Source organism: Hemitrygon akajei, chromosome 31 (genome assembly GCF_048418815.1).
Source record: "Hemitrygon akajei chromosome 31, sHemAka1.3, whole genome shotgun sequence".
NCBI lineage: Eukaryota > Metazoa > Chordata > Chondrichthyes > Myliobatiformes > Dasyatidae > Hemitrygon > Hemitrygon akajei.
Window position 1 is genome coordinate 31,581,468 of NC_133154.1, and position 25,871 is coordinate 31,607,338.

General features: G+C 45.7%; 1 protein-coding gene across 4 annotated transcripts in view; it reads right to left on the reverse strand.

Annotated features, from left to right (window-relative positions):
* LOC140719107 (uncharacterized) overlaps positions 1–25,871 on the reverse strand; it is a 77,567-nt gene that overhangs the window by 18,663 nt on the left and 33,033 nt on the right. The window contains exon 1 of one of the 4 annotated variants that reach the window (XM_073033490.1): positions 21,432–21,570. The exons of the other annotated variants lie outside the window; for them this stretch is intronic. Coding sequence (XP_072889591.1) covers positions 21,432–21,483 — 52 coding nt within the window. The 5' untranslated portion in view covers positions 21,484–21,570. Of the gene's footprint in view, positions 1–21,431; positions 21,571–25,871 lie in introns of those variants that run through there. 4 annotated transcript variants of the gene reach the window in all.

Here is a 25,871-nt window from a genome sequence, read left to right on the forward strand (position 1 = left end):
CAGACAATGGTGTGTTGGTATATGCTAGGGAGAGGTGGCTGGGAGAGGCTAAACTTGCATTATTTGCTGTGTAACCAAAACTGTGTGAAATGCTAAAAGACAATGATGTGTTAATATATGCTAATCAGAGGTAGTCAGCTCTGAAGTTTGCTATGGGCTCTGCATGTATCCAATTGAATGTAGACGACAATATGTGTTAATAAAAGGTAGCTAAGAGATGTTTTGCTTTGAACTTGTCTGCTGTGTAATTAAAGCTATGTAGTCAGCCTTGATGTAGATTAGGTAGTTTGAACTTGTTATTTGAAATCTTAAGAATGTAAGAGGCAATATGTGTTAATAAAAGGTAGCTAAGAGCTGTAGACTAGAACATGAATAAGTCAATAGGTAAAAACAATAGGGACAAGATAGTACGTGTGATATGCAACTATAGCAACGGGTCCAGGAGATTGCTTTAAAAAGCTGCTGTATCCGAGAATCGGTAGGCAGTCAGCAACCAGTTCAATGACTGTCTCAGCTTTGATTTGCAAATTAAAGTTTAACCCTTTTTGAAGAATCTTCTGCGTCTCCTGGTCATTTGAAAAGCACGAAAAACCACGACAGTCTCTAGTCCTAAATTCAATGTAAGCAGGATGGTAGTTAGGGTAGTGGAATGCTCCACCTGTAAGATGTGGGATTACAGGTTCCTAACAGTCTCCCTGATGACTACATCTGCAGGAACTACACCCAACCTCAGCCCCTGATTGACAAGGTGAAGGCATATCCAACTCCAGCTCCAGTTCCTTGACGTCAGTCAGGAGCTGAAGTCTGGGGAACACCTCATAGCTGAAACTTCTACTGAGGTGGTCACACCCAGAGTTCAAGCTTCAGATAGTAGATGCGTGACCACCAGAAGTAAGGGGAGTACGCACACGGTGATGGGCTCCCCTGTAGCAAATCTGCTCAACAGCAAGTATAACCCTTTGGATACTGCTGGAGTTTCGGAGGGGTGGAAGAGACACAGCAATAGCCCCCAGGCCAGTGGCACAGTGTCCAGCTCTGACACTCAGCAGGGAAGGGTAAAGTCAGGCGGAGCAATAGTGATAGGAGAGTTGATGGGCAGGGTAACCGACAACAGATCCTGTGGCTGCAAAAGAGAAGCCAGGATGAAGGGTTGCCTCCCAGGTGCTAGGGCCCTGGATGTCTCAGAGTGGCTGCAGAATATTTTCGAGGGGGAGGGTGAGCAGCCAGAGGTTGTGGTGCATATTGGCAACAAAGGGGCAAGAGGTACTGCACAGTGAGTATAGGGAGTTAGGGAAGAGGCTGAAGAGCAGAACCTCCAAGGTAATAATCTCTGGATTACTGCCAGTACCACATGTTAGTCAGGACATGAATAGAATGATAGTACAGATGAATGAGTGGCTGAGGAACTGGTGCAGGGGCAAGGTTTCAGGTTCTTGGATCACTGGAACCTCTTCTGGGGCAGGGATGACCTGTACAAGAGAAACAGGTTCCACCTAAATTGTAGGGGAACCAACATCATGATTAAGAAGGTTCTTGAGTGATACACGAGAATGTTTAAGCTAGTTTGGCAGGGGGTACAGGAAACAGAGCATCAGGTCAGAAAGTGGAGGGACGGAGAAGAGGCAGTATCAGGGCAGTACAAATAAGCAAGAGCAAAGGAATAGATACAATGGGACAGATTGTTTTAAGTGTGTGTACTTGAATACTGGGAGTATTATGATGAACAGTGTGGATCAGTACATGGAACTATGATATTGTGGCCATTATAGAGACGGTTAAGAGGGGGGCAGGAATGATGCATGATGTTCAAAGAAGGCAGAGAGGGAGGTACAAGAGCTGAGGTGGGGGGAGCTGGGAAAAGTTGCTCCACTAGTTAGGGACAATATTGCAGTGGCACTCTGAGGCTTGTCCATGGAGTGTATATGGGCACAACTCAAAAATACAAAGGGTGCAATCACTCAGATGGGATTGAACCACAGACTCCCTCTCCCTAATAGCCGCTGCAACATTGACAAACAGTTATTCGGGCCGCTTAAGGAAAGGTGTAAAAATAATAGGATTGTTGTCACGGGGACTTTAACTTAGAGCATAGAACATAGAACAGTACAGCACAGGAACAAGCCTTTCGGCCCATGATGTCATGCTAAACCAATGAAGTTAATAATCAAGTAGCCAAATAAACTCTTATGCCTCCTCAATGTCCATATCCTAGAATAAATTCCTTCAACCACTACCCTGTCTTCTGAGCAAGCCAGTTATGGATCCACCAACCAATTCACCATTGATCCCATGCATGTTAATCTTCGGATGAGCTTCCCATGAGAGACCTTAGTACTTAGTACCAATGTACTAAGTATACTGTTAAAGTTAAAGCCTGTCCTGAGACAGGATTTTTAAGCATCTGTTAGTCTCATGAGACCATGGATTTGCACCTTGGAAGGTTTCCAGGGCGCAGGCCTGGACAGGGTTGTATGGGAGACCGGCAGTTGCCCAAGCGGCAAGCCTTCCCCTCTACACACCACTGATGTTGTCCAAGGGAAGGGCACTAGGACCCAAGCAGCTTGGCACTGGTGTCATCACAGAGCAAAGTGTTGTTAAGTACCTTGCTCAAGGACACAACACACTGCCTCAGCTGAGGCTCGGCCTTCAGATCACTAGACTGATGCCTTATCCACTAGGCCACTCGCCAACACTAATAGGCTCATCAGGCCGGTGCTTATGCCCGTTTCCGTGGCGTGAAGCGACTGAGAGTACGAGACTAACCCCCTCCCCCCCCCCATCGGATAGGACGCCAGTCTATCGCGAGGTTAACCCCCAGCGTTTTGCCGGTACCCATTTTCAGCTGGATGGACTGGAGCAGTGTGTGGTTAAGTGCCTTGCTCAAGGACACAACACGCTGCCTCAGCTGGGGGTTTCAGATCACTAGTCCAATGCCTTAACCACTTGGCCACGCACCACAGACTGTTCAGGGCAAGACCCTTAAGTGTTGATGAGCAGAGGGATCTAAGTTCATAGCTCCCTGAAAGTGACAACACACATTAACAGGGTGGTTCAGGAGGCAAATGGCAAGCTCGTCTTGATTAGTTGAGGCACTAAATTCAAAAGCCAGGAAGTTGTGTTGCAGTTTATAAAATGCTAGTTAAGCCACATCTAGCATATTGCAGATGGTTCCGGCCACTCCTGATTGATCTGTTTAATTTTAATTGCCTTTTTCTTTACAATGTAACAATTAATTATTTGGTTGTATTTTAAGTAGTCTTTCTGTGCAAGAGTTCTATATGCCTATAGTGCAAGGGTTCCCAACATAGGTTCATAAGGCTCATGGCATAAAAAAAGGTTGGGAACTCCCTGCTCTAGTGGTTAAACAAAGAATAATTCTAGGAGCTCTAGAAGCTCTGCATTAAGTGGCTAGAATTTACTTATTGGTTAACTTTGTACTGCAGTATTGACCAAGTATTTTCTAATTGGTTGTGTCTTATCTCTATGGCTATCAAAGTAGCTGTTTTATGCTAGGCACCATCTTTAGATCCTCTCTTCTTCAGGAACTGGTCTGTTCTTGTTCTGTTTGCTCTGTGAACTCTTAGTAAAACGATCATGAAGAAATGCCTCATTTCTGGCTTCTAAAAAAAACCTTGGATTTAGACTCCAGGATCCAACACCACCTCATAGGAAGGATGTCAAGGCTTTGGAAAGAGTGCTGAAGAAGTTTAGCAGTTTGTTACCTGGATTAGAAGGCATGTGCTAGAATGAGAGGTTGGACAACTTCGGGTTGTTTTCTCTGGAATGGTGGTGGCTGAGGGACAGATCTGATAGAGGTCTACAAGATTCATCATCATCATTCTGGACCATGGTGATGTGACCATGATTGTTCTTGGCCAATTATAAATTATGAGAGGCATAGATAGAGTAGACAGACAGTATCTTTTTCCCAGGGTTGAAATGTTTAATACTGTAGGGCAATGATTTAAGGTGAAAGAGGGTCATTTCAAAGGAGAGGTGAGGGGCAAGGTTTTTTTTTACAGAGTGGTGTCTGGAATGTACTGTCTGGAGTGGTTTAAGGTGAAAGAGGGTCATTTCAAAGGAGAGGTGAGGGGCAAGGTTTTTTTTTACAGAGTGGTGTCTGGAATGTACTGTCTGGAGTGGTGTCAGAGGGAGATACACTGGGGATTTTTCAGATGCTCCAGATAGATACCCAAATGTGAGGAAAATGCCAAGATATGGACATTGTGTAGGAAAGGGAGATCAGTGGTGTCGCCCATTTGATTACTAATTTAATTGGATTGGCACAATACTGTGGGCTGAAGGGCCTGTTTCTGTGAATGCCAGGAAGAAAGAAATGGGGGAGGAGCACCCGAGGGAGGCAATGGGCAGGCAAGCAGATAAGGTGAGAGAGGGAAAAGGGGATGGGGAGTGGTGAAGGAGAGAGGATTTCTCAAACTTCCAGAAATGCCCACCTCCTTCAGCATTCCCCATCCCCTTTTCCCTCTCTCACCTTATCTCCTTCCCTGCCCATTGCCTCCCTCGGGTGCTTCCCCCCCTTTCTTTTCTTCCATGGCCTTCTGTCCTCTCCTATTAGTTCCCCCTTCTTTCACCAATCAACTTCTCAGCACCTTACTTCACCCCTCCCCATCCCAGTTTCACCTATCACCTTGTCTTTCTCCCTCCCGTCCCCCCACCTTTTAAATTCTACCCCTCATCTTTTTTTCTCCAGCCCTGCTGAAGGGTCTTGGCCTGAGATGTTGACTGTATTCTTTTCCATAGATGCTGCCTGGCCTGCTGAGATCCTCCAGCATTTTCTGTTTGTTGCTTGGATTTTCACTTGTTTATGGATTTCATGAAGCTGGAAAGGGTGACCAGAACTTGAGGAAGAGCCCCTTCAAACACTCAAACAGGGGCTGCAACCTCCCGCACTCTGTACGGATGTCTACACATGTCATGATGTGTGCTGCAATAACAGAACCCCAGAGCGGAGGAAAGACACTCAGAGGTAGAGACAGTGATGAAACACGAGTGAATCTGCAGATGCTGGAAATAAATAAAAAACACAAAATGCTGGCAGAACTCAGCAGGCCAGACAGCATCTATGGGAGGAGGTAGTGACGACCTTTCGGGCCGAAACCCTTCATCAGGAGTCAGTGGTGAAAGTTTGTTCATAATAATTCCAAAAGAACATCAGTGGCTCAGCCAAGCAACACTGCGAGACGTAACATTCTCAAAACTAGGACCCTGCGCTCAGTAATAATCAGGTGCCTGATTAAATAATACAAGTAACACAGGATTCCCCAGACTATCAAAATAAACTTAACAAATTTAAACAGAAAGCACAAGGAGATTGCATTAGAAAGAGCGAGTCACTCAAGAAAAACACAAGGAACGCTAAATGATTAACAACTCTCGTTAAAGAACAATTAAACAATTCAGGTGCTCTAAAAACCTCAGAGCTCAACGCTCACCGACACCTCGATCAGGCCTGAAGAGCTCATTACAACATAGATTGCACATGAGAGCAAGTTCAGTCGTCAGGACAGACAGGAGGCACGTAGCAGGTATAGGCAGGTAGAAGCAAATGAGTACTTGAGGAGAATAGGAAATGCAGGAGAACGTTTAAGAAGGAAATCAGGAGCTCGAAAGGCAATCATGATGTTGCTCTAGCAGACAAGGTGAAGGAGAATCCTAAAGGCTTTGACAGACATATTAAGAGCAAAAGGATAGCAAAGGATAGAATTGGTCCCCTGGAAGATCAAAGTGGTAATCTATGCACCAAGCCAAAGTAGATTACCGTACATTTTGCATCTGTATTTACTTAGGGGACGGGCACACAGTCTATAGAAGTGAGACAAAGCAGCAGTGAGGTCATGAGCCCTATACAGGTTACAGAAGAGGAGGTGCTTGCTGTCTTGGAGCAAACTGGGGCGGACAAATCCTCAGGGACTGACAGAGCGTTCCCTTGGACCCTATGGGTGTCTAGTGCAGAAATTGCAAGGATCTTACCAAAGATATTTAAAACATCCTCAGCCACAGGTGAGGTGCCGGAGGATTGCGGGATAGCTAATGTTTAAGAAAGGCTCTTGGAATGTCAGGAAATTATAGCCTGGTGAGCCTGACATCAATATTGGGAAGTTAGTGGAAGGTGTTCGAAAGAGACCAGAGATACAAGTATTTTTTAGACAGGGACTAATTAGGGAGAGACAACATGGCTTTGTGCGTGGTCAGTCACATGTAACCATCTTATAGAGTTTTTCGAGGAAGTTACCAGGAAAGTGGTTGAAAACAAGACAGTGGATGTTGTCTACATGCAAGTTAGCAAAGCCTTTGACAAGATCCTGCATGATTTGTCATTCAAGATCAGGTAGTAAATTGGATTAGACATTGGTTCCTTGTGGGAGGAGTCTAACAAGCCAAGTAGTAGATGATTGCTTCTCTCACTGGAAGCCTGTGACTCATGTTTGCAGGGGTCGGTGGCTGGTCTGTTGTTGTTTGTCATCTATATCAATGATCTGGATGATAATGTGGTTAAATGGATCAGCAAATTTGCAGGTGACATCAAAATTAGGGGTGTAGTGGATGGCAAGAAAGAATATCAAAGCATTCAGCAGGATCTGGGCCAGCTGAAAAATGGCAGGTGAAATTTAATGCAGACAAGTATGAAGTGTTGCAATTTGGGAGGACTCTCTAGTGTGGGTGTTATATGGTGAAGAGTAGTGGAACAGAGGAATACTGATCCATAATTCCTTTAAAGTGGTGTCACAGGTACATAGGTATGTAAATAAAGCCCTTAGCATATTGTCCTTCATAAATCAATGTATTAAGTATAGGGGTTGGGATGTTATGTTGAAATTGTTTAAGATGTTGGTGAGGTCTAATTTGGAGTCTTCTGTGCAGTTTTGGTTTCCTACCTACAGGAAAGATGTAAACAAGATTGAAAGAGTACAGAGAAAATTTACAAGGATGTTGCTGGGACTTGAGGACCTGAATGAAAGGAAAAATGTTGAATAGTCTAGGACTTCATTCTCTTGAATGTAGAAGAATGAGGAGAGATTTGATAGAGCTATCCACAAATATGACAGGTATAGATAGAGTAAATGCAAGCAGATTTTTTTTCCACTAAAGTTGATTGAGACTAGAACTACAGGTCATGGGTTAAGGGTGAAAGGTTTAATGTTTAAGGGGAACATGAAGGGGAACTTTTTCACTCAGAGGGTGGTGAGAATCTGGAATGAGCTGTCAGCACAAGTGGTGGATGTAGGATCAATTTCAACATTTATGAGAAATCAAGATAGGTACGTGGATGGGAGGGGTATGGAGGGTGATGGTCCGTGTAAATCAAAGGGATTAAGCAGATTGATAGTTTGACATGGACTAGATGGGACAAAGGGGCAAAGGGATGAAAGGCCATGGCTTTGAGCTGCATTTATTTCAATGTGAGAGGCTTAACTGGTAAAATGGATGAACTCATGGTGAGCAATGGCCCTGGGGCCTGGATATAACAGACAACAGAAACATGGCTGAGGGAAAGGCAGGTCTGGCAGCTCAGTGTTCCAGGATACAGATGCTGCAGGTGGGACAGAGGTGCAGGGGAGAGAGAGGAGAGGGAGAATCAGACATAATAACGGTCCTTGGAGAGGATATGCTTCGGTGGGGGATGTGGAGGGGTCATCTAGTGTGGGCATTAAGGTAGAACATAGAAACCAGAAGGGTGTGGTCACTCTGATGGAACTGTATTATAGAGTACAATAAGCTTTTGGAGTAATTGGTTTTATTTATCAAACAACTGACAGGTCTGAACAGCCAGAGCCCCTGTTGAGATGGGGAGCTTGAGTTGAGATCAGTGTGTGATCCTCACAGGGAGGGTGTTTGGTCAAATACTGTCTCAAATGGGGAGGCAGGGGCAGGAAGCGGATAGTTATCAGGCAGAGAATGGTTCTGCAGTCCAGATATATCGAGATAGAGACAGAATACAGACAGACTGGAGGGGAGGGGAAACGTGGTGGCAGAATGACAACGGGTAGCGCTGCTCTCTCTCACATCCCAAAGCCACGTGGGTTGACTGACCACTGTAAACCGTCCCCAGTGCGAGGGTGAGGGTCAGGACTAATGACATGGGGTCAGTGCGCACTCAGTGGATCAAAGGGTCTGTTTCTGCACCATCAGGCCCCACGGGTGGCAGGAGGAAGACAGAGGCAGTCAGAGAGGAGCTGAGAGCTGCTGAGAGGCCAGCAGACCCGGAGACTTAAGGAGAGACAGAGCTTTATGGATGGGTACAGAAACAAAGATATTCACAGTGAGAGAGATTGAGAGATCTCCAGAGAGATTGGGGAGAAAAAAGAAAGGGAGGGAGAGAGGTAGAGTTAATTTTGATTCGGAGTGTGGACAGACAGAGAACACAATGGATGAAGGGTCCACTCAGCGAGGCTCTGACAAATCTCAGGGTTCTACACTCAGGAGTCCATCATTAAAAGCCAGTCTTGTGCACCCAAGCAGAAACGAGAGAGGTACAAAGCAGGCTGGCTTCCCACCACCAAAGCAACTTCTACATCTTGTAGATCTATTTGGTGTTTGGAGAACAGAGATTGTTGAAGTAGGAAGTGAAATATCAGGAACTGATTGTGTCATACCTATCCAGTGCCCTGTGACAGGGGACAAGCCACAGGGGGATAGGGTATAGAGCAGCAACAGTAAGTCAAGCACATCCCACTGACTTGTCCCTCCCACAGCCTTTGTCCATCTCTCCTTTTGTCTACTTTCTATCTTTACCAGTAGCCTCATTCTATCTCTTTCATTCTGTCTTCACCCAGTTTGTCTCTCCCTCTCCTTATCTCTCTCATTCTATTCACCCACTGCTCCTAGCTCTCTCTTGCACTCTTTCACCCACAGCTCCTTTATCTCTCTCTTCTTTTCTGTCTCTCTCTACCCGTCTGTCTATCTCTCTCTCACTTCCCACACCCGCACTTTCTCTGTCTTCACCCGCAGCTCCTCTTCCTCTGCTTTCCTCTCTTTCTACACCCACCCCTCTAATCTCTCTTCCTCTTTCTCCCCCTCTCCCTCTATCCTCTCTCATTCTACTTTCACCTCTTTCCCTCAACTCCCACCTCTCTCTCCCTCCCTCCTCCCACCTCTTTTTCATTACCCCCTCTCTCTCTCTCTCTCATTACCCCCTCTCTCAGTCTCTCCCTCACTTCCCACCCCTCCCTCTCTCTTTCTCTATCTCTGGTTCCCTCTCATTCTCTTTTTTCACCCACAGCTTCTGTTCATCTCTCTCTCGCTCGGTCTTTCCCTCTTATTTTCATACACTGTCTCATTAATATAAAGTATTTAATTGAGGCCAAAAACTGATTCTTGGAACATTCCACTCACTCCAGCCTTCCAGCTTGAAAAGGACACTTTTATTCTGACCATTTGCCTTTGATGTGATTACAAATCCACATGAACATGCATCCTGCAATACCACCAGCTTTTATATTGCACACCAGCCTGTTAGAATTGGCACCATATCCAGTGCTTTCTGGAAATTCAAATCTGTAACACCTACAGGTTCCCTTCCACTGACTAAACTTGTTACATCTCCACAAATCTCCAGCAAATTTGTCAAATATGGTTCATCCGTCATGAAATCACAATGACTTAGTTTGACAACATTAAACTTCCCTCACTATTTCTCCCTGGAACACAGAGTCTGGCATTCTGCTGTCAGAAGACATTAAGCTGACAGGCCTGTGAATTCTCACTTTTTCGTTCCCTCTGTCCATCAACAAAGAGTTACATTTGTAATTTTCTAACCCAACGGTGTTATCCTGGAACTCAAGGAGTTTTGAAAAATTCCGCAGCTCCCTCCATCTCAGGAGCCACTTCCTTTAAACCCTTTTGTAGGCCATTGTGTCATAGAGAACTACAGTAGAGAAACAGGACTTTTGGCCCATTTAGTTCATGCTGAATCATATAAACTGCCTCAAACCATACTAGGGTCCTAGAAACTTGTCTGCCTTTGTTAATTTTTCTATAACTTTGATCTCTTGACTAAGGATATTGTAAGTTCTTCCACACTATTTGAAAGTAGTCTATCTCTTATCGTTGGGATATCTTTGAAGAGTCCTCTACCAGGAACACAATTCAACTCATCTGCAGATATTGCAACCTAATTACTCCTTCCTCACTACAGGAAAAAGGCTATTCTCGGGTATGACCAAGATCCTGTGCAAGCAGCAACAACCCTTGGCCCTCCACTGTGAATTCCCCTCAAACCCAGAGAAGATGCCCTTAACTCTGGCACAGGGCAACTCTGCCTTTTACACTCTGTCTCTGCTATGAAGAAGAGTCTGTTCTCCTAACTGTCCTGACCCCTACAACCATCACCTTTCTCATTTGTCCCCTCACTTGAACAGCCTCCTGTTCTGTGTGCAATTTACACATCGTCCCATCCCTAGAACACAGAAGAGCAGAAAGAGGAACTGTCCCTATAGCCCACGCGCTCTGTGCTGACCACGATGACAATTTAAACCGCAGATGGAATGTTGACGTCCCGAATAACATTGGTGGTTTATAACACAAATTTGTGTTTAGAACAGAGAACACTGAACAGTACAGCACAGGAACAGGCCATTCAGCCCACGATGTTGTGCTGAACTGGCTAAAAAGTAAATCAGAAACACCCAGAAGTTAATCTCTCTGATCTAAACAGTGTCCATATCCCTCCAGCTTCCTCACATTCACGTGCCCATCTAAGTGTCTCCTAAAAGCTTCTGCCACCATGAACTAAACTAAAACCAGTCTGGAGAGACAATGACATGGCTCTCAGGTCCAAGTTGAAACTCCTGCATGCCCTTGTGCTCTCCATCTTCTTGTACGCATGCGAATCATGGACTTTGACAGCAGAACAGCAAAAGAAGATCCAGGCAGTAGAAATGAGATGCTTCAGAAGGCTCCTCGGCATCTCCTATACAGAGCATGTCTCAAGCGACAAAGTACAAAGTACCGTCACCCCGCTCATGAGACACTACCGAGATCTACTGTCCTCAGAAAAGAAGAGGAAACTGAGATGGAATGGCCACATAACACAACCAAGTGGACTCTCAAAGACCATTCTTCAGGGAATGGTGCAGGGGAAAGATAAAGCAGAAGATAGGGGAAGAAATGGGCAGGCAACATTGCGCAGTGGACTGGAGAGAGCTTTGACACAACCCAGGCATCTAAGCCTCGCTTAAAAGCCTCTAATGTATTAACCTCTACCTCCATATCGGACAACGCATTCCAGGCGTCCACCACTGAGTAAATAAACTCCCCTTCTACCTATGGCCTCTCACGTTCAATGCATGCCCTTTGGTACTAAACATTTCTACCCTGGGAAACAGGTACTCCCTGTCTAATCAATCTATGCCTCTCAATCTTATGAAGCCATATCAGATCTCCCCTCAATCTCTGCCGCTCCGGAGAAAACAACCCAAGTTTGTCCAGCCTCTCAAGATAGCATGTGCCCTCTAAACCAGACAACATCCCAGTAAAGCAATTCTGCACCCTCTCCAAAACCTCAGCATCCTTCCTATAGTGGGTGACCAGAACACCTACTGCAGGTACCCACACACTCATATAGAAGCCACTTTTCGACCAATACACCCATCCACTCACACAGAAGCCACATCTCCCATCCCATACACACCCACCCATACACACAAGCCCCTTCCCTCCCAACTCACAGATCCACTTAGACAAGCCCCTTCTCTCCCAACTCACACACACTCTCTAAAATGCCTTTTTCACCCAATGCAGACACCCACCCTCTGACACACATGAAACTTGTCTCCCAACTCACACACACACACACACACCCACAAGCTCCTTTACTCCCAATACAAGCAACCAACAGCAACTCCCTTTTCTCCACACACACACACACACCTTTTCTCCCAATACACACACATCAACCCACATACAAGCTACTTTTCTACCAATACAGACACTCACAAGCCCGTTACCCCAGCTCACATATCCACCCACAAGCTCATTTTCCCTATACACAAAAATCTTTTCTCCCAAAACACTCACCAGCCAACTCATAGACAAACACACTTTCTCTCAATTGACATCCCAACTCCTCACAAACCCCTTTTCTCCCAATACAGACATAGCTTTCTCACACACAAGTTCCTTTTCTCCCAATACAAAGGCACTTGTCCACCCATCAGCCACTTTTCTCCCAAAACTGACACCCACTCACAAGCCCTTTCTCTCCCAACTCACAAATCCACCCTGCACAAAAGCCACTATTCTCCCAATGCAGACACCCAGCTACTCCACACTAACTCACATGCATAACCATTGATTGCCACAGAATAACCTTTTCTCCAAATACAGACACCCACCCACAAGGGCAACACGAGTGAATCTGCAGATGCTGGAAATAAATAAAAACACAAAATGCTGGCAGAACTCAGCAGGCCAGACAGCATCTATGGGAGGAGGTAGTGACGACGTTTCAGGCCGAAGGCCTGCTGAGTTCTGCCAGCATTTTGTATTTTTACCCACCCACAAGCCCTTTTTCTCCCAACTCACCCACCCACAAGCACTCTTCTCCCAAAGGAAACACATACACACTCACACAGAAGCCCATTTTCTCCCAACTCACATATCCATCCAATCTCAGACCAGCCACTTCTCACCCAATTTACACCCAACTCACACACAAGCCCCTTTTCTCCCAATTCAGACAGGCACCCAATGAGCCCTTTCTCCCAATACAGACCCCCACCCACTGACGCACGACCCTTTTATCCCAACTCCCACAAAAAACCTTTTTCGCCCACTACAGACACACACCTACTCTCACACAGCCACTCACCCACCCACTCAAACACAAGTTATAGGGACTGTTCCTGATATCCTCTGTCCTTTCTATCTCTGCCTCACATAGTCTTATAAACCTTTATCAGGTCTTCTCTCACCCTCCACCACTCTACAGCATCCTTCACTCTAAGGAGGAGATCTGTACACTGACTGGTGTCTCTCAGTGCCCCTTCTCACAGGGAATGATCTGTACACTGACCAATGCCTCTGAGTTCCACTCTTGGTCCCTTTTCCCCCAATACATACACACGCACCCACAAGCCACTTCTCTAAAATACACACACAAGCCACATTTCTATCAATACGGACCTCACCCACACGCCCCAGTTCCCCCAGCTCACATATCCACCCACAATCTCATTTTTCTCTATACACCCACCCACCCAATCCCACACAAGCCTCATATCTCCCAATACACACACACCCCCAATCATACACAACGATCTTTTCTCCCAAATCTCTCAACCACCCACTCACAGATAAATCCCTTCTCCCAACTGACATCCCAACTCCTCACACAGAAGCCACTTTTCTCCCAATACACACACCCACCCACAAGCCCTTTTTCTCCCAGCTCACATACCCACACACAAGTACTGTTCTCCCAAAGAGACACACACCCACTCACACACATCCTTCCTGTAACTACACTGGTCCAATGAAATAACGGCCAGGCATCATACAGATGACCTTGAAGATTTATATTTATCTCTCTCTCTCTCACTCTCTTTCTTCAGCAGACACTGTGAAAACTACAAGAAAATAAAGTTAATAAAAGGTTTGAAACATACATCTCTCAGTCTTTTAAAGTCTCTAAAGCTAGTGTCCGCCAATAAACAGGCCCAAACATGTTAGCAGAACAGAAGTGTGATGAAATCAAATAAATCACTAAAAACGTATCACAGTGTCCATATAAAGGCACATCAACAACATTGTACACAATATAAAACAAATAAAACAATTACTGTGTGCGTCTCTTGGACCACATGCAGAATAAGGTTATTTTAGGGCCATATGTCTTTCTCTGCTTCCATGTTGGTTCTGACCCATAATACCACAGTCATGCTTTTATTAAACTCTGGTCATGTGACCCGTTAAACTCTACATTAAATAAAACCTTACATAAAATATTTTAAGATGATATAATAATCATGAATTTATGACAAAAACATAAAATAAACATCTCAATTAAACATGTCTCTGAGACAGCTACACTCCCTCCAAATTACTATGATTTATGATAACCTTTATACAAATATTTGAATAAATCTAGTAACTTCCAGAATCAAATAATCGGTATTTGTAACAAACTCTAAGATCAAGACTGATACTTTAAACTCTCCACACATGTAGGCATTTAGAAATTAGTTCCATTGAAACACATTTTAGTTGTTTTCTACAAGGACAACTAACTTATGAATAGGACGTTCAAGAATGGATGGATTAATGAGTTGTTGGCCCTCTTTTCCTAGCTTTTTATTTCCTAATTGTATTGTGGCTCTTCGCACCAGTCCATCTTCATCTTCACAAACATCAAGCACTCTTCCAAGTCTCCATTCACTGCGAGGAATCTCTTCCTCTTTTACAATGACAATATCTCCAATCTTCACATTTCATCTTGAAGAGTGCCAGCACTCTCTGAGGGTGATGTTTGCCAGATATTCCTTCTTCCATCTACTCCAGGATTGCTCTGTCAAATATTGCACTCTGCACCACCTTTTCCTGGCGTACAGATCTTCTGCCATAAATTTTCCTGGTGGAGGCAGCGGGACAGAGGTTTTCATGGTAAATAAATGGTTTGGGGTATGTGGCTCTAGGCCTATGGGATTATTGATGCTGTCCTTCTGAATTATTTCCTGTTGCTTCTCTTTTAACAATTCTTGCAATTCCTCAGTTTCCTTGGATGTGTCTTACCCCTCCGAGCAGACCAGAGCCACTCCTCAAACTCTTTCACAAAATTTACTTCCTGGGCTTCTCGGTCTTTGATCAAATGACGTTTCTCTTCTCTGAAGCAATCTAATTCATTGACAAGTGAATTATTCTGCATATGAAGTGTCTTTAGCACTTCATTTAATTGATTAATCTTGTTGACATTTTTTAGTAATTCTGCCTCCAGGTACTGTTTCTCATTCTTGACTTTGTCTAACACTTCCTGGACATTTTCAAGTTCTTCCTGGAGGAGAGATTTGTCATCCTCTAAAATTTTGACTTTTTCATTCAAGTTTATAGTCTCTTGCTGGCAAGCTTTTGTTTCCTGCTCAAGCTGTGTAATTATTTCACCTTTTTCACGAGTCTCCACTCTGAGACAAAACGCTAACTGTTGAAGCTTCTCAGGCAGTGAGTGTCTTACTTGCCCCAAGTTGTAAACCTCTCCTTTCTCAACTGTAAGCGTGTTCTCCAGGGATTGCACTCCCAAAGACTGTGACTCATTGACCTAGGACTTATGGTCAACTTGTGATATGCTCTTTTCTCCAGGGTTTGTATCTCTGGTCTGATTCAAGGGCTTTAATGACAGTGGCTGGTGTCAAGATGCACGATGGCACAGACCTGTCACTTCTGTTGACTTTGCGACCCGTGGTGAGCTGCCGACAGTGCTCCAACCCAGATCAGTCTTGACGACATACGGCTCATCGTCACCTCCTGTGATGACTTGTCGTAGTGCCAATGCTCTCACACAGTCGTAGCCTATCAGGAGTCCTACCTCGCAATCCATCAGCTCTGTAATTCCTGTGCTATTCTATTCAGATGTTTCTACCTTTAGGCCATTTCAGGGGTAGGAATGTGAGAACGTTTGAGTGGGATGAAATCTCTGGTATAGGCAAGTGGCAAGATAATGAAACATTGTGAGGAAAACCCTCTAACTCTTTCCACTGTGAACAATGGAATCTTTTCCCATCATAGTGGTAAGCCTTAACTTGACTGGCTCTAATCCTGCCCCCATCTACTCACATACCTCTTGGTCTACAAAGGTGTTGCTACCCTGTGTATCCAGTAGGGCGTACACTAAGGTCTCTGTTTTAGGGTGGCGATTGAAGAAATCCATACAGGCACTATCACGGATGCGCTCCCACCATCGCCTCTGTCTACACAGCAAGAAAGGGAAGATGTGTTTTCTTCCGCTTGCATAACATGAGAAGATATGTCTGCTGCAGCAGAAGAATGGTTGTCATGAAGTGGTGTTGGATGATGCTTCTTACATACGCCACAAGTCGCTTTGCTCTTACAATCCTTTGAATCGTGTCCTCTCCAAAGGCACAGGTTATTATCCAATATGAACCTTCTCTTGTCCTCCACAGTCTTATTGGTGAAGTTCTGGCATTTGTGGATGGAGTGGCTTTCCCCACAGCACATGCATGTGACTGGGTTTGAAGATGAAAACGAAGTGTTTCCCTTCTTGGATCCATTTGAATCCTTTGAGCTGCTCTCCGCGGCACTGTATGTTTCCATCACTGTGCTTGATTTATCCAATGCTTTCACATTTGTGATGAATGCATTAGCCTTTGTGCGCTTCGTGTCTCTAGATGACTTTTCTTCAGTTGGCTTCAAGGCATGAAAGGACGTTACAGGATTGCACGCGATTTCCGCTTCTTGTGCCACAAAATCAGCAAACTCCTTGAAATCAGGGATTTCCCCCGTTTGTCGCAACTGCTTTGTGACATGACGATTCCAGTGAGAGCTCACCCAATCAGGGAGCTTTTGGAGTATCCTTTGATTCTCTTCACAGTCATTTAACACCTGAAGCCCTTTGATATGTGGCATGGCATTGCTGCAGGCTGTCAGAAAATCACTGAATTGTCTCCGTTTAACTGACTCCCTTGAGCCAATCTTTGGCCAGTTATTCAGTCTTTCTCTAAATGCACACTGGAATACAAAGGGGTGGCCATACTGAGTATTCAAGGTCTCCCATGCCTGGTCATAGGCTTCATCATCCCTTCTGTAGAAGTTTCCTTCCAATACAGATCGTGCCTCACCACTGATGTATTTCTGTACGTAGAGTGATCTGTCAGCTGGATTTGTGCATTGCCGTTCTATCAATGCCTTAAAACTTGTGCTCCACTCTAAGAACCTAAGTGGGTCCCCTGAGAAGACTGAGGGCTCGGGCGTAGGAAGTCTGGTGAAAATCATTGTGTCATGTAGGGCTTGTACTAACGATAGTATTGTTTGTTTGTTCACTGTTATTGTTCTTACATGTTTGTTCAACAAGCTGTGAAGAGAATCAAAGGATACTCCAAAAGCTCCCTGATTGCCATCACCCTCCACCTGGCCCTAACCCACCTGGACAAAAAAGACACATGCATTTGGATGCTGTCCATAGACTTCAGTTCAGCATTCGACACAATCATCCCTCAGAAACTGTCTGGAAAGCTGAGCCACTTAGGCCTGAACACCTCCCTCTGCAAATGGATCCTAGACTTCCTGACTGGGAGACCTCAGTCAGTCCAGATCGGGAGCAGCATCTCCAACACCATCACACTGAGTACGGGGGCCCCCCCAGAGCTGTGTGTTCAGTCCACTGCTGTTCGCTCTGCTGACCCACAACTGTGCAGCAATACACAGCTCGAACCACATCATCAAGTTTGCCGATGACACGACTGTGGTGGGTCTCATCAGCAAGAACGATGAGTCAGCTTTCAGAGAGGAGGTGTAGCAGCTAACAGACTGGTGCAGAGCCAACAACCTGTCTCTGAATGTGAACAAAAGAGATGGTTGTTGACTTCAGGAAGGCACAGAGCGACCACTCCCTGCTGAACATCGATGGCTCCTCAGTAGAGATCGTTAAGAGCACCAAATTTCTTGGTGTTCACTTGGCAGAGAATCTCACCTGGTCCCTCAACACCAGCTCCATAGCAAAGAATGCCCAGCAGCGTCTCTGCAAAGGCTGAGGAAACTCCACCTCCCACCACCCATGCTCATCACATTCTACAGGGGTTGTATTGAGAGCATCCTGAGCAGCTGCATCACTGCTTGGTTCAGAAATTGCAGCATTTCGGATCGCAAGACCCTGCAGCAGATAGTGAGGTCAGCTGAGATCATCGGGGTCTCTCTTCCCGCCATCACGGACATTTACACTACACGCTGCATCCACAAAGCAAACAGCATTATGAAGGACCCCATGCACCCATCATATAATCTCTTCTCCCTCCTGCCATCGGGGAAAAGGCTCCGAAGCATTCAGGCTCTCACGACCAGACTATGTAATAGTTTCTTCCCTCAAGCTATCAGACTCCTCAATACCCAGAGCCTGGACTGATACCTTGCCCTATTGTCCTGTTTATTATTTATTGTAATGCCTGCACTGTTTTGTGCACCTTACACAGTCCTGTGTAGGTCTGTCGTCTAGTGTAGTTGTTGTGTGTTTTTTTTTCTGTGTTGTTTTTTACGTAGCTCAGTCTAGTTTTTGTACTGTACCATGTAACACCATGGTCCTGAAAAACGTTATTTCATTTTTACTATGTACTGTACCAGCAGTTATGGTCAAAATGACAGTAAAAGTGACTTGACTTGTTCCCCTTTAATTTCTTTATAAGGTATTGGAGGACAATTAGCCGGCTCACTGCTTGCTGTTCTACTTTCCTCCAAGGCCTCACCTGAGTAAGCCTTAAGCTTTGCGGCTATTACTTGAAGATATCTCTGATTTTCCAGACTTTTAAGTTCTTGCCTCCGTACAGCGATAGCCTCCTCCAACTCCATTTCGGCCTGCTTTGCAGCAACTGTGCAGCACACTCTGCTCTTTTTACTATAATGCTTTGCTGTTCTGATAAACAGCTTGAGTGGTGGCTACAAACAATGGATTTGGAGATTGTAGTCCCAAATATCGACTGGTCATACTCACTGTCAAGCACCATATTAAGTCTTGGGTTTTCTGCTTTAACATCAAACTCCTCTTGCCCCACTTCACTCATACGTACTTTCATTAGCCCCATCAAATCTGTTGTTACTGCTGTGCAAAAATCCAACTTTCTTCTAATCTTAGTACAAGGTGCTGATTCAGATCATATATTTTCATACACATCTCTCACTTGTGTCTCCAGCCCTTCAACAACATCCATCATGTCACCTAAGTCTTGGTCGGAGCACTCATCCTTAAGTTTGGGACGTGTAGCTCTAACTTGTTCTTTCCAGCTTTCATATAGCTTGATGAATGTACCCTCCCTCTGAGAAGCCTCTTGTTGCTTAAGCTCCAGCGTTTTTGGGGTTAACTTTTTCCTGTGAAGATTTCCTGGATTCGACTCTCCTGATGGCGTCTGCAGAGCCGCACTTTCCTGCGTTGGTAAACATTGCTCTCTCTTGGTGAAATTGCGGTATTCTCAACCCAACGTTGTCAGGAGCAGACACTCCCGTTTTCTCCCGTGAATCGACAAGCCTTTTCTCCAACGACTTCTCCAGCCATGTGCTGCCCCAGCGATCGTACTTCCTCCTCTCTTCTTCCTGGACACGTGGCACTCCTTAATTTGAACTCTCAGCCATGTTGGCTGCACGTTTACATTGTAACTACACTGGTCCAATGAAATAACAGCCACGCATCATACAGATGTCCTTGAAGATTTATTTTTATCTCTCTCTCTCTCTCTCTCTCTCATCAGCAGAAACTGTGAAAACTACAGGAAAATAAAGGTCATAAAAGGTTTGAAGTATACATCTCTCAGTCTTTAAAGTCTCTCAAGCTAGTGTCCACTGATAAACTGGCCCAAACACGTTAGCAGAACAGAAATGTGCTGAAATCAAATAAATCACTAAAAATGTATTACACTTCCATATAAAGGCACATCAACATTATACACAATGTAAGACAAATAAAACAATTACCGTGTACGTCTCTTGGACCACATGCAGAATAAGGTTATTTTAGGGCTACATGTCTTTCTCTGCTTCCATGTTGGTTCTGACCCATGTTACGTACCCCTAGGGTTCATTTTTTCTGTGGACTGTCACTTTAAAACGCCAGGAGAATGAGACTGACTTTTGGACACTGTTTGAGCTGCTCCAGAGAGAGAGAGGTGGAGTTATTTGACGTTATGGTTTCTCTGCAGCTTGTTTTGAATATACAAGGACACACAGACACACATGCTCAGAGTTGAGATGGATTCGGTCAATGGAAGACACCAGTGAGTCGGACGCTGGTTTAAACTTTCAGTAGCCCAAAAGGGGTGAGTTGAGATCAATCCAGAGTATTGATAAATGACTCTCACAAGTTTTCTGCAACTAGAAAAAGGTTGCAGAGAAGAGGGGAGAGGAAGGTTTGAAACAGAAGAAACCTAGTGACAAAGAGATCACTGTTTGGACTCTCTCTCGAAGGAGCCCATGAGGGTGAGTTTGTTTCCATTCAACTATGGAAGTGTGACTTAGTTAATCCACAGGAGTGGTTTCTCTGGTGAGGGGAAAACCTTTGTGAATACCACATGTGTGTTTACCCTTTGTCTGGGTGTGGTAGTTCACTGAAGAAAGGCACCCCTGTGGCAAATCACTGTTGGAGCTATTTCATATGTTGTGGAACTGGATAAGTGGCTATCACGTTGTGAGTGATTGGGGTAACCTTGTGGAATCTACCGGTGTGTTGACCCTTGCCTGGGTGGTTGTTCCCTGGAAAAGGGTCCCCTTTGTGATAAGCTACTGTTGGTGATAATCCATACGTGGATTCTGTTTGAGTATCCTGTGAGATGTCCCGTAGCTGAATTCAGGTGTATTATCAGGATTGTATTGAAAGGATATTCATTGAAGTTCACTATCGGTAATGCTTCATGTGTGGAGTGGAACAACTTCGGAGATAAAACTTACTGCTATCGTTATTTTGTATTGCTGTCATGGAATCTTGTGGAATATCGACATAATTGCCTTCTCACAACACTCGCCTCTGGATTACAAACATCTTGCATTAATTAACCTGTGCATTTGAACTGAACTTCTCTTACATACCATCGTAAGACTTTAACTCTTGCCACCTGAGCTTGAATAAGTTTGAGAACATTATATTTACACCTATATATGCATAACACTGTTAACTCTTGACTTACCAGGTTTAAGTTACTATGTGATGTAGTTACTAATAAAATAGTGTTTTGTTAACAGCGAAACCAGACTCCAGCTGTGTTCTATTACGGCTCATTTTTACAGGGTTGCGTGCACGCGACACCCATAATACTACAGTCATGCTTTTGTTAAACTCTGGTCAATTAACCCGTTACACTCTACATTAAATAAAACCTTACATAAAATAATCATTAATTTATGACAAAAACATAAACTAAACATCTCAATGAAACATGTCTCTGAGACAGTTACACTTCCTGTAGTGGGGAGACCACAACTGTATAGAATATGCCAGACGTGGCCTAGCCAGAATTTCATAAGATGCAATAGAACCTCAATTTAAAGTTGTTGGTAGACATTGGCTTATTCCTCCTCCCTCTCCCTGATCATCTGTACAGTGAACTGCCCAAGAGATGGACAGTCAGTAATCCTTCCATCAACAATCCACCACTCACACTCCGATGTTGCTGCCCTGAGAGCATCGCGTACACAATGGCCCCATGTGTGGAAGTGACCGAGACCGGGGAGAGGGAAGTGAAGCAGAAGGATTTCTTACAAATAAAACTCACAGACAGGGACAGAGAGGATCAGCCAGAGGGTCAGCAGCTGCCGAGTGTCCATCTCTCTCAAGGACAGGCGGATGGGGCACAGTGATACAGAGGTCCTCTACGCTCCTGGAGTTTCTGGTCATGAGCAGTCCAGTCTGGTGCAGAGAGTGCAAAGGCGTACAGTGGAACAGGAAACTGGTCTGTGAGGTGGTGTGATCACAGGCAGATAGGCACCACCCCCAGGGGGAAGAACAGGACTGCAAAACAAGAGCCCAGTCCCTGATTACAGTATCACTGTCCTTCAGGGATGCTCCTAAGGATCCCTTCACTCCTATCAGTATCTTCCTCCCTCCCAGTCCACCCCACCCATTATCCAGACTCCTCAGTGGGGGAAGCAATGTCAGGGTGAGCAGGGTATTTCCAATCTCCTTTAGACAGGACCCGGATGTGCAGTCAGGACAGGAACAGTCCACAGTGGGAAACAGAGAAACGATCCGACTGTGACACAGATGGAGCACGGGCAATATCTCTACAATGTCCCTCACTCTCAGGGTGAAATCTGTACACTGACCAGTGTCTCTCAGACCCTCATTCTCATGGAGAGATCTGTACATTGAACAGTGTCTCTCAGACCCTCTCCCTCAGGGAAAGATCTGTACAATGTCCGGTGTTTCTCAGTCCCTCTCTCTTAGCGGATATCTGTATACTGACCTGTGTCTGCCGGGGGATAACTGTACATCACGAGTATCTCTCAGTCCCTATCACAGGTGTGTATCTGTAGACTGACCACTTCCTCACACGTTTTCCCTCAGGCAAATATCTGTACACTGACCGGTGTCTCTCAGTCCCTCTCTCTCAGGGATGATCTGTACACTGACCGGTGTCTCTCAGTCCCTCTCTCTCAGGGATGATCTGTACACTGACCGGTGTCTCTCAGTCCCTCTCTCTCAGGGATGATCTGTACACTGACCGGTGTCTCTCAGACCCTCTCTCTCAGGGATGATCTGTACACTGACCGGTGTCTCTCAGTCCCTCTCTCTCAGGGATGATCTGTACACTGACCGGTGTCTCTCAGACCCTCTCTCTCAGGGATGATCTGTACACTGACTGGTGTCTCTCAGTCCCTCTCTCTCAGGGGGAGATCTGTACACTGACTGGTGTCTCTCTGTCCCTCTCTCTCAGGGATGATCTGTACACTGACCGGTGTCTCTCAGACTCTCTCTCTCAGGGGGTAATCTGTACACTGACCGGCATCTCTCAGTCCCCGTCTCTCAGGGGGTGATCTGTACACTGCCCTATCTCTATTAGGCCCTCACTCTCAGGGGGACATCTGTACCTTTTCTCCCAAATACAGCCCAACACTGACACAAAAGCATCTTCTCTCCAAATAGAGACCCGGCCTCTCATACAGAAGCCCCTTTTCTTGCTTCTGTGACACTTCTCTCCCAACTTACACAGCTACGTACTCACAATCACCTTTTGCCCTGATACAGATACCCACTAACAAGACACTTTTCTCCCAATCAACACATCCACCCACTCACACAACTTTTCTGCAAACGCGCACACCCATACTCACATACAAGCTCCATATCCCCAAACACACACACACACACACATCCTTCCTTTAGTGGGGCAACCACAACTGTATAGAATACGCCAGATGTGGCCTAACCAGAGTTTCATAAAGTTGCAACAGAACCTCAATTTAAAGTAGTTGGTGGTGTTACGAATGTGCCACAGCTCTGAGGGGCCGAAGGGTGCGGGGTAGCCCCCTCCTTTGTGAGAATCACAAGATCACTATTAAGTCAGTTCAGGAGACCCAGGAAATGAGAGAAAGACATGCAGAATCCACAAAGAGTTGGAATGTGTCCTGGCCTCCGAAAGGCGGACCCATTGATACCGGCTATTGTCTCTTGGAGACGGACTTGTGTATTGCATCCTGTACGATGCATCGAAGCCCCAGGCAATGAACCGAGGAGGAGGTTGGTGGAGGGATTGCATCATCCCAACCTGATTGACACCTGAGACCCTGTGAGTCAGGATAAAAAGAGGGTCTGTGGGAACAGCCCCTCAGACGCACCAGAAGGAACGCAAACGATCCCATAATAGCAAAAACCAGTGGGAAGGCCACGTGCGTCCTTTTCCATTTGCCCTGGAATCGGTGGGCCCTGTACCATGGCAGAACGGTTTTTATCTAACAACGGGGAAATCAACTCCCAACGACTCTCGAAGGATTGACATCATAAAAGGAATGGGCAAATTTTAACCCGTCTTTCTCTCCAACCCAAAAGCTGCAGCTTGAATGAACTGAGTGACTTTTATATTTCCATCGGACAATACATTATCCCCTAGACAACGATAGAGCTATTTCTTATCGATTACTATTAGACCCGCGCTTTTAGATTTAGTATTGATGACGTATATTATCTGTAAGTTTGCCTTGATATTATTTTGTGTATTTTTATCAATAAATACTGTTAAAAATAGTACCATCAGACTTCAACGGACCTCTCTATCTTTGCTGGTAAGTGACCCAGTTACGGGGTACGTAACAGTGGACATCGGCTTATTCCTCCTCCCTCTCCCTGATCAGCTGTACAGTGAACTGCCCAAGAGATGGACAGTCAGTAATCCTTCCATCAACAATCCGCCACTCACACTCCGATGTTGCTGTCCTGAGAGCATCGCGTACACAATGGCCCCATGTGTGGAAGTGACCGAGACCAGGGAGAGGGAAGCGAAGCAGAAGGATTTTTTACAAATTAAACTCACAGACAGGGACAGAGAGGATCAGCCAGAGGGTCAGCAGCTGCCGAGTGTCCATCTCTCTCAAGGACAGGCGGATGGGGCACAGTGATACAGAGGTCCTCTACGCTCCTGGAGTTTCTGGTCATGAGCAGTCCAGTCTGGTGCAGAGAGTGCAAAGGCGTACAGTGGAACAGGAAACTGGCCTGTGAGGTGGTGTGAACACAGGCAGATAGGCACCACCCCAAGGGGGAAGAACAGGACTGCAAAACAAGAGCCCAGTCCCTGATTACAGTATCACTGTCCTTCAGGGATGCTCCTGAGGATTCCTTCATTCCTATCAGTATCTTTCTCCCTCCCAGTCCACCCCACCCATTACCCAAATTCCCCAGTGGGGGAAGCAATGTCAGGGTGAGCAGGGTATTTCCAATCTCCTTCAGACAGGACCCAGATGTGCAGTGACGACAGGAACAGTCCACAGTAGGAAACAGAGAAACTGTGACACAGATAGAGCATGGGAAATATCTCTACAATGTCCCTCACTCTCAAGGGGAGATCTGTACACTGACCGGTGTCTCTCAGTCTCCGGCTCTTGGGGGGAGATCTCTGCACTGACGGTGTCTCTCAGTCCCTCTCTCTAAGGGGAGATCTGTGCACTGATCATTGTCTCTTAGTCCCTCACTCTCAGGGGATATCTGTACATTACCAGTATCTCTCAGTTCCTATCAAAGGGGTTATATCTGTCGAGTGAATACTTTTTCAGTCATTCTCCCGCAGGGGGACACCTGTACACTGACCAGTTTCTCTCAGTCCCTTTGTATCAACAGGAGCTCTGTGCAGTGACATGTCTTTCTCAGTTCCTGTTTCTCGGGGAGATCTGTACCTTTTCTGCCAAATACAGACCAACACTGACTCAAAAGCCCCTTTTCTCCAAATGGAGACCTCCGGCCTCTCAATCAGAAGCCCTTTTCTCCCATTCACACACACCAACTCACATGCCAGCCCCTCTTCTCCCATCTCACAGCCACCCACACGTACACATGACACTTGTCTCCCAACTCACAGACACCCACTCACAATCCCCTTCTCCCCCAATACAGACAACCACTCACAATCCCCTTCTCCCCCAATACAGACACCCACTCACAATCCCCTTCTCCCCCAATAGACACCCACTCACAATCCCCTTCTCCCCAATACAGACACCCACTCACAATCCCCTTCTCCCCAATACAGACACCCACTCACAATTCCCCTTCTCCCCAATACAGACACCCACTCACAATCCCCTTCTCCCCAATACAGACACCCACTCACAATCCCCTTCTCCCACAATACAGACACCCACTCACAGTTCCCTTCTCCCCAACAGACACCCACTCACAATCCCCTTCTCCCCCAATACAGACACCCACTCACAATCCCCTTCTCCCCAATAGACACCCACTCACAATCCCCTTCTCCCCAATACAGACACCCACTCACAATCCCCTTCTCCCCCAATACAGACACCCACTCACAGTTCCCTTCTCCCCAATAGACACCCACTCACAATCCCCTTCTCCCCAATACAGACACCCACTCACAATCCCCTTCTCCCCCAATACAGACACCCACTCACAGTTCCCTTCTCCCCAATACAGACACCCACTCACAATCCCCTTCTCCCCAATACAGACACCCACTCACAATTCCCCTTCTCCCCAATACAGA